The sequence below is a fragment of the Solanum tuberosum genome, unplaced genomic scaffold (genome assembly GCF_000226075.1).
Source record: "Solanum tuberosum cultivar DM 1-3 516 R44 unplaced genomic scaffold, SolTub_3.0 scf00072, whole genome shotgun sequence".
Classification (NCBI taxonomy): Eukaryota; Viridiplantae; Streptophyta; class Magnoliopsida; order Solanales; family Solanaceae; genus Solanum; species Solanum tuberosum.
In genome coordinates, this window is record NW_006238999.1 from 1,648,355 (window position 1) to 1,663,367 (window position 15,013).

At 28.3% G+C, this 15,013-nt stretch overlaps 2 protein-coding genes across 2 annotated transcripts; one reads left to right on the plus strand and one right to left on the minus strand.

Annotated features, from left to right (window-relative positions):
* Window positions 1-6,798: 6,798 nt before the first annotated feature.
* On the plus strand, window positions 6,799-7,440 carry LOC102603148 (zinc finger protein ZAT11-like). The gene has a single exon (XM_006345876.1). The coding sequence runs from the start codon at window positions 6,825-6,827 to the stop codon at window positions 7,296-7,298; it is 474 nt and encodes a 157-aa protein (XP_006345938.1). The 5' UTR covers window positions 6,799-6,824; the 3' UTR covers window positions 7,299-7,440.
* Window positions 7,441-11,859: 4,419 nt separating this feature from the next.
* Window positions 11,860-12,992, minus strand: LOC102603488 (zinc finger protein ZAT12-like). The gene is made up of 2 exons (XM_006345877.2): window positions 12,570-12,992; window positions 11,860-12,341 (listed from the first exon to the last, which is right to left on the minus strand). Exons 1-2 carry the CDS (start codon window positions 12,919-12,921, stop codon window positions 12,190-12,192), a joined length of 504 nt encoding a protein of 167 aa, XP_006345939.1. The 5' UTR covers window positions 12,922-12,992; the 3' UTR covers window positions 11,860-12,189.
* Window positions 12,993-15,013: the final 2,021 nt, after the last annotated feature.

Here is a 15,013-nt window from a genome sequence, read left to right on the forward strand (position 1 = left end):
GGTTAAGGTGTAGGCTGGTCTTCATGCGGCAAGTGGGTGTCCGAGAGGAACGCATTTGAAATGGGGTAAGTTGCTCGAGAGAGAGCTTATCCCCCTTAAAGCTTAGCCTAGTCACAATTACTCTATGAATCTTTTATTGAAAGCATGTACCCAATAATTTAGCTTCACCCGTATTCCCATCACATCCCAAGGATCCCCTCTCATTGCTTAGAAACCCTTGTTTATTTTGCTGTTTTTTTACTTACTAGTGACAACCCCCCTCCCCCCACCCCCATTGTTAATTGACACGTTTGTGGCCCCCTTTTAATTTGTAATGTTTTTACTCGTTAATGTCTTTAGCTACGACTAGTTAGAACTAAATTTTATTTTTCTACAAATTCTCAAAATCACTCTCTTGGGACGATCCCAACCCTTGGTTGGGTTACCAAACTATTGTACGATCGTAGACACTTGCATCGGAAGTTGTGTCTTGATTACACAAACATCAATTAATACAACTTTTTAAGTATTTATTATTTCATTTTCTATGTTCAGATTATTAACATTTATTACTAGTTATGTTTAGATTATTAATATTTATATCTTTACGGAATTTACTCTTTTTCTATTTTTATTTATTGATCAGATATTTAAAAACATTCATGTCGTAAATTCAATGACAATCATTTTGACCATGCGAAGTGTGGATAAATTTATATATGTATATATATATACACACACACTTGATAGTCATCGAAAAACATTGAAAAAATATGTTGTCTCGTCATAAAAGTAGTGGTAGTTATAACTTCCCACACTTAGGAGCAATAGGTAGACGTAAAGTGATGATATCGAGTTCATCTGAAATATAAATTTAAAAATTAAAATTCATAAAATTTGTAATTAATAATAAATATGAATTATAATTTTTAAAATATAATATTGTTTAAACAAAAAAAATTAAATTTTGAATCTGCTTCTGCTCGGAGAAACTATGATTGAAGTACATTAGTCCATTAACCATTTGCTTTCAAGTCAAAGAATCTTTACCATATAACATCGAACTAAATAAACTAAAATGACCATATAATATAATATAATATATATTCTATGATTTGTACTGTTGTACAACATGACTGACTTTTTAAGATGAACATATCCTTGACTTCCAAGCTGAATATTGATGTTGTGTGTACTCCCTCCACATGCCTCTAACCAAAAAAATATTTAATCATATTTCGTGTTTATATCGAATTATATTAATTTATCATAATAAAGTGATAAATGAGGTAAACATTTATGAGTAATGCCCCATAACATGTGAATTCTTTAATTTCCGTCTGCCTAAGTCTTGACAAAAGTAGAGTGATCAAGATTTAAACTTTATAACGACTAAATTTTAGAATCGTGATGTCAAATGCTATTAATTAATTGGGTTTAGATTTACATGATTGAGTTGGACTGAATCTGTATAGGTGTCCTAATTCATCCCCTAAGTTTTTTTGGACAAAATTATTTAATCGTTATGTGAATAGCGGGATTAATTAAGAAATATATAGCCAACTAAATAGTCGAACTGTACATGTATGGTAGGTAATACGAACAACACATTTATAAAGTAAGTGAAAACACCAAATATACCCTTGAACTTTAAAAATAAGTCAATTTTATTCTCAATACGTTTAACTTAAAAATATTTTTAAAAAGTGAAACATGACAATTAATTTGGACCTTAGACTAAAGTGACGAGGGATGACATTTACAATACAAAAGTCATCTCTTAATTTCATTTAATTTTCACAAAAAAGTCAATAAATTATTAAATGAGGAGCATTACATTAATGTCTAAATTGAAACAATAAGTCGAGTATGTATTTTTTTCACAATTAATATTTGGCGTTGAAATAAATATACTAAGAAACTTATATTTTTTTCAGATCTTGGAGAAATTAATTTTTCGAATAAGAAAAAGATGGCAATACTTTGAATTTTTCTTGCACATACAATTACTCCGTAAATTTCATTTTTACTTGTCATGTTTTTATTTTACACGCTTTTTAAGATTGAAAACATAAACTTCAAAAATAATTTAATTAAATTATTCTTGTTTATTTTTTGATTATTTATCAATTGAACATTATTCTTTTTTTCATCGTATTAATCTCTCTAGAAGATTAACTAGTTGTCTTGTCAACGTTAAATTCAGTATCTCACTTCCTGACTAATACACTTACTATATAGACCTACTCATTACGAATGTGTTCACCAGACATCTGACTTAGCAACCTTTTGCTTAGACCGACACCGATAAAGAAGGAGATCTATGAATAATATGATATAGAAGTCATGTGTGAAGGTCAACTCAGTCAGAGCGGAAGCGACAATGTAGTGCAAGCGACGGAATAGCACTAGCTTTTTATAAAGAAGCTAGCCAGAAAGCAGGTTAGACATGCGAGCGATAGTACAAGCAAGCTAACACAAGTGAGGTTGAAAGCCCACAGGTCATGAACTTTTTTTCCAAAGAACAAGCAATATATATATATAATAATAGGAACAAGCATCAGTCAACTTCGTGCAAATAGTTGCGGTAATACAGAAAATGCAAGCGTTATTCGGGATATAATTATGAATATAAATTAAATCAAAAAAAAAAAAAAAAAACTTTAGCATGCTTCGATCCAAGTCAGTATCACGTAAGAATGACAAAATAAAGATAATTATTTCTTATTAATTTGTTTTTTCTTAAAGAACCAAAAATACAATATAATAAAGTTGAAAAGTATAATGCTTTTATTTGACTAACTCTAGTAATTAGGATCAAATCAATGTACTAATTTCTAAGTATATGATAACTACGACTTTGACTTTGTCCTTTTTCTAAGTACACATTAAGTGACGACTTAAATTTATAGACTATGCTCTTTATGTTATCATTATATTTTTTGGTTACTGACTCTCTGTTTGGTATTCGTTTTGGATTGGATCTGATTAATTTAAATTTATATTGGAAAGTCTATTTTAAAATAAATCGCTTCCTATTAAAAGTGACTCCATATTCAGGATTCGATGAAATCTCTAATTAATAATGAAAAAATATTGATGATTAATTATATTGCTGATGTTATTACTATTATTATTACTATTATTATAGTCAAATTAAGCACTTATTTATTTGATGAATAATCACACATATACGCTCTACTCATTCAAGCAAAGTTGAATAATAGTATATGTAGTGTGAAAATTGAAAATGAGCAAATTCAAATTAATTTTAATGTAGTTGTCTAAAAATCGAACAGAAAATAAGATATAATAAAAATTACATATAATAAAGTCTTCTACATTTACTTTTTTAATATTTTGATTCTCTTAAATAAAAAATCTGATTTCATCTTTGAAAAAAGTTTATAAAGAAAATGGGTGATTGTATCATGTCTTCCACACACATATTATTATTTCTTATGTTTTTTTTTATTCTAAATTATGGATCAAGCACGTTAAATTTCATTTTGTGGGAACGAAATTTGAATTCAAGACCTTTTAAATGATTTTATATCATATTAAATCGTGTGATCTTCTTATTAAAAAAAACAACTTGAATTTAGAGATAACATACTTTTAATTAACTAATATATATAATATAAATATAATGCGTAATGTTAATTATATTCAACATGTCGACATAATTTCTCAAAGATCCTTTAGGTAATTATATATATCCTCCTCTTTCAAATATATGAAAAGGCACTTACAAAATAAAATAGGCATCATATATGAATTAAGAGATCAATAATCAAATCCTTTGAGTACGACTCATCTCTGAATCCTACATAAACACGAAATATTTTGTACATCGAACGGTCCTTTTAAAATTCATTTGGAAAATGTATTTAGTAACATCACTATATGTAAGGGGGTGCATCCAATTTCTAACCCTTCTAGAATTATCAAAATAAGTAGAATAATATGCAAGACTTTTACATTTAAAAATTTTAAATAAACTCCAGAAAATATAATATTATAGTAATCCATCTATGTACGGCAAGTACATGAATAAGTACGGACAACTACCACAATATTTTTAAAATTATATACACAATTTAATTTTAATGCAAATTCAAAGTAAAAACAATCAAAATAATTTAATGCATGATAAGGGCCCCATAAGAGCATCATCACCAAAACTATTATTGTTAGCACGTATATGTTTACAATATTTTAATTAATATTAAATATGTACTCGATTTGCCTCAATTTATATGAAAAAGTCTGAAGTATGAGGGTCGAAAATAATATTAATTAATTTGATTATAAATTTTTTAAATTAAATTTGTATTTTGTAAATTATATATAAAAAAATTCTACAAGTTAATATTGCTAATGATTCAATAAAAGATCGATAAAATTGTAATAAAAAATAAAACTATCTAGATCCTTCGAATAAAAAAAACTTTCTCTATGGCCTCCTCTCCTTACAGTCAAGTGGCTTTCAGCTCCTCGTTTTGAGACATATGGCTTAGGGGTCGACCCCGGTAACAAAGAAGGAATCCATAAAAACTTAGGATTCGACACCCAACTCCCCCTCCCCTGTCTCTTTCCCTATTGAAAAATGATACTTGCACATAAATCGAAACGGATGATATTATAACAAAATTTATGAGCAGCACTAAACAATCGAAGTCAAATATATATAATATTAATATTATATGACTCACATATAATATTTATATTAAATTATATTAATTTACTATGACTAAGTCATAAATCAAAGTATAGTTTAAAAATAATAATAATGATTTATGATTTTACTAATAAGAGTGTATGTAAAGATACATATCATGTACTGATCATTGTAAATTTGTTATCGGTAATAAATAATTTTTTATTTTCCAAAGTATAAAATTAACCACCACACAATAATAGCTCTAAGTGTGTGTATATTGATGTGTCTATTAACTAATTAGAATTTATTAGTGTAATAAACACTTACCCACCCCCAACAGATGATTAGTGACAAGTGATAATAACTTGTCAAGTTCTAATTTTAATTAATTTTTTTCCAAAAAAAAAAAAAAAACTTAGGTGGGAAAGGAGTAAAAGAATATTGTAGAAGAATGAAAATGCCACAAATTTACAAAAATATTAATGGTCAGTCACGACTCACGACCTTTATTTTATAAAAAACATATCTATTAGTCATATAGTTCAAATTCGTTCGTGTGATTTTACTGAATATATTATTATAGTAGAGATGATTGAAAATAATTATACAATAATTAATAATTAATAATTGAAGTGGTTAGTGATATTTGTTATATATATATATATATATATATATATATAGGAGTGATGGTGATTGTGCAATTATATCTTAGCAAATTTTTCTACAAAATATTCAATTTTTTCATTGAAATATATTCATTCTAAATAAGAAAATTCGTTTCGTAGAAAAACGAAAGTAAATTTACATTCAAATATGTAAGAAAGAGAATATATCTTTGATTTTTATTTATTGAAAAAGAGTAACCACGCTTAAGCCAAAAACAATGTGTGTTTGAACATCATTGGTTGCTAGGTACGTAGGTCCGTCATTGCCACCAAGAGGTTACAATTTCTAGATCGTAAACTCAATTTTCGTTTAAAGAATGAAAGAGTCTCAATTATATAAATCGCAATACATGATAATGATATATAATAAGATTAAATTATTAAAAAAAGACTAGTATATATATCCATTATGTTCACATAGGGTCATCAATACATTCAATGATGGCTCACCAAATACCCACTTGCAATTGCCCAAAAGACACCAATAATAATATTCAAAATACTTGAGCAATTTTTTCTATCATTTTTCACCTACTTCCATCTACATATATAGATACATATCCATTTGTTCACACACAAAAAAAGATAATTCATTTTGATATTATCTTAATTATTATTTATTACCATAGCATGAGCCTAAAGAAGCATCTTAGCTTGATGCACAAAGTATTTTATATTCACGTAGGATTTTGTTAAGGTCGCATCTGATCTAGGGGTGCATATGATGTGACCAGTCTATCATAATACAAATATTAATTATATTAATGGTTATTTTCACAACTCAAACTTGTAATCAATAAATCACATGTAAAATACTTTTACCGTTCCTACAACTTTATAGTAGATAAATAGAGAGGTGTGACATATACATGATGCAATAATTTTTCCCATTCCAAGTCTACTTCTACAACAACTTGGACAAACTCTTTTAGAACAATTCTTGATTTTATCATTGGAATCCTAAAAGATCAATATACCTTGTTCATAGATAAATATAACAAGTTATCTGAAAAATAAGGCAAAGAAAATGGTACAATATGTTAAATTACGTTGATATCTTAAAATCTTCACCACTAATGCAAAAAAATAAATATCTTATTTTCCAAATTACAAAATCCTATATTTTTTTTATGAAGGTTATTTATAGATATCCTTTAGGTAATCTAATTGTGCAAAAAAAATATTTATATTATGTGTGCACATAAGTTAAACTAACCAAATTAATTCAAACAAAAGATATCTTACTTACTATCCAATTTGGTCATAACAAAAGAAAAAGGCAACTAGTCATAGTCAAACTATTCAACTAATAAACCTTATAAATAATCTACCCCCATGAGATTTTCATTTTCATTCTTTCTTCTCCAATTAAACCAAAACTTTCCCTTTTCACATCTAACATATATTCAAACCCCCTACTTACCCCCCCCCCCCCCCCCCCCCCCCCCCCCCGGTTCACGGTAGGACCACTTAGAAAGTATACCTAAATCACATTTCTCAAAACATTACATGAAATCATGGTAGTTTTACCAACAAAGAGAGAAAGAGAAGGTGAATTTAAGACCATAACAACTATGGCGAATTACTTGCTATTGTTTTCACGTCAAGAAAATCATTTTGACACGATGGTGAACAACTCTCCTAGTCGAGTTTTTGAGTGCAAAACTTGTAATAGACAATTTTCTTCATTTCAAGCACTTGGTGGTCATCGAGCAAGTCATAAGAAGCCAAGATTAATGGGAGAATTGAATTTTCAATTGCCAATTTCTCCACCTAAACCAAAAACACATGAGTGTTCAATTTGTGGACTTGAATTTCCTATAGGACAAGCTTTAGGTGGACATATGAGAAGACATAGAGGTATATTGAATGAAAATAATAATAAGAATATTCAAGTTCATCATGTTGTGAAGAAATTAAAAAGTCCAAGAGTTTTGTGTTTGGATTTGAATTTGCCACCATTGGAGAATGATCATTTAGAGTTCTTGTGATTATTGAATATTGGGTAAAATAAATCCTATCTAGATGTATAGAATTAAGTTAATTATTTCTTCTTATGGATCATGTTCTAGATAGGGGTTTATTTATGTATTTATAGGATTGGAGCGATGTTACTAAGGGTGGTTAGTTGAATATTTTTCACTGAAAAACTATATTGTATATATAAATCAAATATTACTTTTTTTTTTCTCTAAGTTCCTTCTTAGAGAAACAAAATATAATGATTTTTTATTACTGAGATCAGATGATTGAGATTTTTCCACCCTTAATCAGAGATGTTGGGTTTGACCCCAGGAAAACAAAAAAAAATCTTGTTGAGATGGTGAAAAAACAAAAAAAAATTAAAATAAAATATACAACATTTTTATTTGGGATAATTAAATTAAATAAATGTATTTTTTTATTAAAAAAAGAAGAAGAAGAAATGACAACTTAAACACTATGACTATGACTTGTCAATTTGCTAGGACACATTCAAGTGACGACTTACACAATTGACTATAATGTTCACTATTATTAGTCAAAGCAATTAATTATTATTTGATGAAAAATAACAAAACTTCTCCCAACTAACTTTTGGCTAAAATTTTAATAATTGAACTAAGCAAGTTGAATTAGTATATGTAGAGTGTGAAAACGATCTTGGAACCCATACAAGTTGATATATATAAAATTTTATGATGGTGAAATTTAATTTCATGACTTTTTGCGATAATAACGTATTCAGTGATATCTAACACGTAAGCGTGTACATGATACATCTTACCTTTATTTTTGTGAGGAAAGAGAATATGTTTCTAATAGAAGCTCGTAATCACTGCTTGCTTCAACAAATTATTAGAAAGCATATATAATTTCAAAATTCTATTAATCATCTAACTATTGTTATATTAGTAATATTAATTGATGGAAGAACATAAAATCATTATAAGAGGTTACAAGAAACGGTTATGAGTAATGAAAGTAGTTGGATTCGTAGGCTGCCACTGCTTGATATGATTTCAAGAATCAAACGAGAATGATCAAATACCACCCTGAAGATTCAAGATCAATTGATCAAAATATTATTAATTTTTTTTATCAATAATAATAATCTCAGTTAAATAAAATCTATATCGCACGTTACAAAAATAATTTATAAAAAAAAAAGAGTTGCTTGAAAATATTAATTTATATTTAGTTACATCACTACACGCAAGGGGTGGCATCATAATATAGTTGACAAGCTACCTAATAGCTGTATAATTAATAATTTATTGTTTCAAATTACAAATACTAATTAAATTATATACCAATGTACCTAGCCAATAAAGCTGGCTCCATTCAGTCTAATATTAATTAAACCTTATAGTATTATAAAAAATAATTAGAATAATTAATATTATATATGAACGACTCTACCATTTAAGATAATAAACTCCATAAATAAAATATTATAAGAATTCATATTTGTACGAATAAGTACTAACTAGTACAGATGTAGACCTGCATATTTTTAATTTCATATTTGGGAGATTTTGATATGAAGCTTAAGTAAGTAATTACGAAGTCGATAGAAAGAAAAGGCAATGTCGTGGATCATGGTGATGCTATACATATAACTCTCCACCTAATTACGGAGGGTCTTATATAAAGTTTTTTCAAAAAAATCGACATGAAGCCATATTACCAAAATAATCATGGGCTAACACATACGAAAAATTGAGAAAATCGCCTAATTCCTATCAAATGGCCCCTAAATTCCAAAAAATGATGTGGATCATGGTCAGACTATACATACTGCTCCCCCAACCCATTACAAAGAGTCTCATCAAGTTTGTTTTCAAAGAAAATGGCTGGAAGTCATATCACTAAAATATTCATGAGCTAGCACACACGGAAAATTGAGAAAATTGCTTAATTCCTATGAATTAGCTCCTAAATGCCTAAAAATACCTCAAAAATGGAGAGACTGTACGTACTTCTCCCCCAACTCCCTACAGAGGGTTCCGTAAAGGTTTCCCAAAAAGATCGATCCGAAGTCACATCACCAAAATATTCATGGATCAACACACACAAAAAACTGAGAAAACTGTCTGATTAATGTAAATTGGCTCCTAAATGCTATAAAAATTGTGAGACTATATGTACTGCTCCCCCAACTCCCTGCAAAGGGTTCAGTAAAGGTTTCACAAAATAAAAATGACCGAAATCTATATAACCAAAATATTCAGGGCTAACACACACAAAACTGGGGAAAAAAACCCGCCTAATTCTTGTAAATTGGCCCCTAAATGCTGTAAAATTGTGAGATTGTACTTACATCTCCCCCAACACCCTACAGAGGAGATTCGTAAAAGTTTTGCAAAAAAATCGACCGAAAGTCATAACATCAAAATATTCATGGGCTAGCACACAAAAAAATGAGAAAGTCTCTTAATTCCTGTAAATTGACTCCTAAATGTCCAAAAATGCCTTAAAAATGGCGAGATGTACGTAGTGCTCCCCCCAACTCCCTATAGAGGGTTCCCTTAAGGTTTCGCAAGAAATTGACCGGAAGTCATATCACCAAAATATTCATGGGCTAACACACACGAAAAATTGAGAAAATCTCCTAATTCCTGTAAATTGACCCCTAAATGCCCAAAAATGCCTCAAATTGTGAGATTGTACTTATCTCTCCCCCAACTCCTTACATAGGGTTCCGTAAAGGTTTCGCAAAAAATCGATTGGAAGCTATATCACCATAATATTCATGGGCTAACACACACAAAAAATTGAGAAAACCGTCTAATTCCTTTAAATTGACCCCTAAATCCCCAAAAACACTGTAAAAATTGTGAGATTGTATGTACTACTCCCCCAACTCCCTACAGAGGGGTTCCGTAAAAATTTTACAAAAAAATCGATCGAAATCCATATTATCAAATTATTCCTGAACTAACACACACAAAAAATTAAAAACAAAAAACTAATTCATGTAAAATTGGCATCTAAATTCTCAAAAAAATATTATAAAAATAATGAGATTGTACATACTGCAATCCAGATCGTTACGGTTAGTCCTATAAAGATTTTGCAATTACTCCCAGTTACTTTGTTTTAATAGAATATACCTAATTTATTCCACAAAACAATGTTGCCTATTTCGTCATTACCAAAAATGTATTAAAAAAGTCAACTAATCTTAGTCAAACTAACCAACTATATTATGACTATATTATAAAAAATATAAATAACCTACCTCCATGAGATCCTCAATTTATATTCTTATATAATTCAACCAAAACCATTTATAACAACTCTCCATTTCACACCAAATAAAGAAATAAACAAACTTATAATTATTTGAACTTATAATATATAGACGCTTAGTTTTTTTGTTTTTTTTTTTTAAATTATACTTTTATTTGTTGTTTCATTTTTATTTCTTTTAATTATGGATCTTTACTAGATAGAGATTTAATTATTCGTTTATACGATTCATACATATTCATATAATTTATGATCGTATACATTGTACGTATTTACGTATAAATATATTTTAGTTTTCGAATTTTCAGATCATAATTCCATCATAATAACTATTTACTATAGCAAATAACATAACTCTGTAGTAATGAAAGAATTTTGATTTAGTTTAGCTCATTTATGAATTTATATATATGTAATTATCATTTCTAATTAAGTCAAGTGATACCTAAAATTGATGTTGACAATTTTATTAGTTTGTGATTATTGATACAATACCGTTGGAATTTAAATGTCTCAATGATCAACCACCAGCCTGTCAAACGACAATAATATACTCAGTGTAATTTCATTAGTGGAGTTTAAGGAGGCATGTAGGGATAGTGTGTACGAAGACCCTATTCCAACTTTTATGGAGTAGAGAGATTGTTAATTTTGATCGATAGACTCTCGATTCAAGAAAAATATTTAAAAACAGTTTGAAAAATACAAAATGAAAGCTCGGATAAAAATACCCAAAAATAAAAAGAAGAAAAAATATTGACAAAAAAAATCAATATTGTAAGGTTTCTATGAAACACGATTCGACTTTTATATAAGAGTCTTATAAAATATGAATCTTAATTAGTCGGACCAAAAAATATTCTATGATCACATGTGAAGTGGATAATTTTCTTGCTCATTTAAGACTCAAATATTAATAATGTCATCAAATAATAAGCATAAATCACGGGTCAAATTAATAAAATTAAGTACAAACCAAAAAAAGGGGTTGTTGTGAACCACCTCTAGCATATACACTTTGCCTTAATGTTCACACATGCATGATCATCATCTAAATAAAAATCAAATCTACATTTTAATTTTTATATTATCGCTAAATAAAATTATTTCTACTTGAATAGTACTCTTTTTTTCTAGCTGAGATGGATAAGGTTTATGTATGTTATTGATCTACCCTCTCTGAATTTTTCTTGTGGAATTATACTAACCGATATGTTATTATTATTGTTGTTACTTGTTAAATTAACTTTAGTATTTGGGAAGGAAATAGATATATATGATCTAAACTTATCGACCAAAAAAATGATACAAAAAGCATAATGTAAAACAATCATCAAGTATATATTAATTACACTAAATATGGTACTATATATTACATCTACAAGGGCTAAGGTCCTAGATCCCTTATATAAACGAACAAATAAATCCATATCTAGTACAAAATACATAAGAAGAAAATAGAATAGAAAAAAAATAAAATCAAACGTCTAGATGTCTAGATGGGATTTTGATATATGTGCAATATATATCGATATGAATCCAGAATCTAGAATCAGTGAGTTCAGAATATGTGTAAATGATGAATTGATAATTTGAACTCATAGAACATGTCCTAGATTCGTGATCAGGTCCAATATTATTCATTGATCACAAAAAGCAATCAACTATAGTATTTGCCTTCTTCAACTTGAACTCTAAATCATTTTCCAATGGTGTCAAGTTCAAATCCAAACACAAAACTCTTGGATTATTTGATGATTTCTTCACAACATCATGATGAGGAACTTGAATATTATTATTATTATTATTATTATTATTATTATTATTATTATTATTATTATTATTATTATTATTATTATTATTATTATTATTATTATTATTATTATTATTATTATTATTATTATTATTATTATTATTATTATTATTATTATTATTATTATTATTATTATTATTATTATTATTATTATTATTATTATTATTATTATTATTATTATTATTATTATTATTATTATTATTATTATTATTTTCATTCAACATACCTCTATGTCTTCTCATATGTCCACCTAAAGCTTGTCCTATAGGAAATTCAAGTCCACAAATTGAACACTCATGTGTTTTTGGCTTAGGTGGTGAAATTGGCAAATGAAAATTCAATTCTCCCATTAATCTTGGCTTCTTATGACTTGCTCGATGACCACCAAGTGCTTGAAACGAAGGAAATTGTCTATTACAAGTCTTGCACTCAAAAACTCGACTAGGAGAATTGTTCACCATCGTGTTAAAATGATTTTCTTGACGTGAAAACAACATCAAGTAATTCGCCACGGTTGTTATATCAAATTCTCCTTCTCTTTCTCTTTTCATTGGTAGAACCACCATAATTGTATGCAATTTTGAGAATTTTTTTAATTTTTTTGGTGTGAATGGTTTTTTTTTTTTTGGTAAGAGGAAGAAAAGAATATGAAATATTTTTAGGTTTTTGTGGTGGAAGGTTATTTATTTATAAAGATTTTTAGTTGGATGGTTTGACTAGTATTAGTTGACTTTTTTGTTATGACGAAATTAGGGTTGATTTCTTGTGGGATAAGTAAGTTAGATTTATTCTCTTTCTCATTAGAAAAAAAAAATGATACCGGGGTTTATTGCTATGATTGATTAACTTTCTTTTTTTTTTTGCTTAGGGTGTGTTTGGTATGTTAAGGAGGGTTTTCAATTTTTTCATGTTTGGTCGGTCAGCAAAGATAACGTTTTTGGAAAATATTTTGTCGATTGTGTAGGATAGGTAGAAGGTGGTGATGCACAATGATCAGTTCCGAAAAAACACTATTTCGTCTAAATAACTTAACAATACGTCACATCTGTTTTACAAATATCGAGCAAATGACTTGTTAAAATTAGGAAAACAAGTATATCGTTAGTGAAACTCTGTGTTGATTGTCTCTCACACTCATGTTACTTATTGTTACCCGGCTTGCCTTCCCATCTGCTCATTCAAGAGGTGAATCCATGATTTGATTTTTATATGATCAACCTCTAAGATTCTTAGCGTTGAACGTTTGAATCTCTTATATTTTAAAAGTTATAGATTCATACTTAGTACTATTCGATGCAAAATTATTTATGAATTTTTACACATAATGTACATTTTGCGTTAAAAGTAATGAGTTCAGATGAATCTGTTATCATCAGTTTGTGTTTGCCTACGCGCCCATCCCCACTCCCCTCGACCCCTTTCCTACTTCCGCCACCCCCACTGCTACCCTTATCACTCGATCTCCACCCCTAATCCACCCATCCGGTTATAATCGTATTTGCTAAAATTATATAGAAATATTTTTGTTGATTTATCGAACATCAGAAAATAAGTAAGAAACTAAAAGTATTTTCCAGTGTGCCAAACACACCCTTAATTCAAAAAAAGGAACTTAAATTAGTGGTATTTAATTAGGAACTTAATAAAGTGAGATGTCATGGAGCACGTAAGCATGACATATTAATTAGGAAATATTCATACTAGCTATACTACAAGTCTATAACTTGCAAAGTTGACTATAGTGAACCAGCATTTTAATTCTTAATAAATATATTTATGTAAATTCTTGGCAATTTCATTTTTTCTAGAAATTCTATTAGTCCAATTCACACTTTTGTTTCTTTAATTCGAAAGAATTAAAATGTAAGTTGAACAACTATTTATCTTTTTTTTCTTGTTTTCTTACTCGGTATTTGATGTCCGTATAGAAATCTAATTAAATCTGAATTCAAGTTAAAATATATCATATTGAGGTTAAAGCTCTGTATTTAATAGGGTTCGAACTCGAAATGTCTAATTAAGAATAAATAATATTTACGACTTTATCACAATAAAAATAGGTCACTCCCACAGATATTTATTGTAGTTTAATATACTCCATATATAGATATTTGATGTATCAAAAAAAAGATTATGTAAGATCTAAAAACATATTATCAATTAGTAATTAATTAATTGACTGAAAATGTGTGTACTAATCGCGTTTAACATTCGTATGTACCATGTCTTCATTATTATATAGTACTATATACTATTTAATTGTCACACTACATCATAACTTCTATATATTTTATTGTTTGTGTAATATCTTATGCATTCTGATTAGGGTTTAATTATTAGTCTGACTAAATTTGGATTTGTGTCGGGAAGTCTCATATTAGGGATAAAATATTTCTCAACAAAGGCGATTTCATACCTAGGAAGATTCGAACCTATGACCTCTAGTTAAAGATAAATGAGTACTTACCAGTTACCACTCCACTACAACGTTTTTGGCAAATATTGGTTATTTAGATGCTTATTTTGTATAGTTAGGTTTTTTCCCCTTATTAATATTACTTGTTGTTTTCTTTGCTATTATTCTTTTATGTACAAACTACTCCCTACAAACTCCACTCGTGAAATTACACTGAAATTATTTTTATTGTTATTTAAGTT

Bases quoted from the DNA above. Each gene is read 5' to 3' on its own strand.
- LOC102603148 (XM_006345876.1), top strand. From the start codon at position 6,825: ATGGTAGTTTTACCAACAAAGAGAGAAAGAGAAGGTGAATTTAAGACC.
- LOC102603488 (XM_006345877.2), bottom strand. From the start codon at position 12,921: ATGGTGGTTCTACCAATGAAAAGAGAAAGAGAAGGAGAATTTGATATA. The intron at 12,342-12,569 runs AAAATAATAATA...ATAATAATAATA, and splicing joins ACATAGAGGTATGTTGAATG to ATAATAATATTCAAGTTCCT.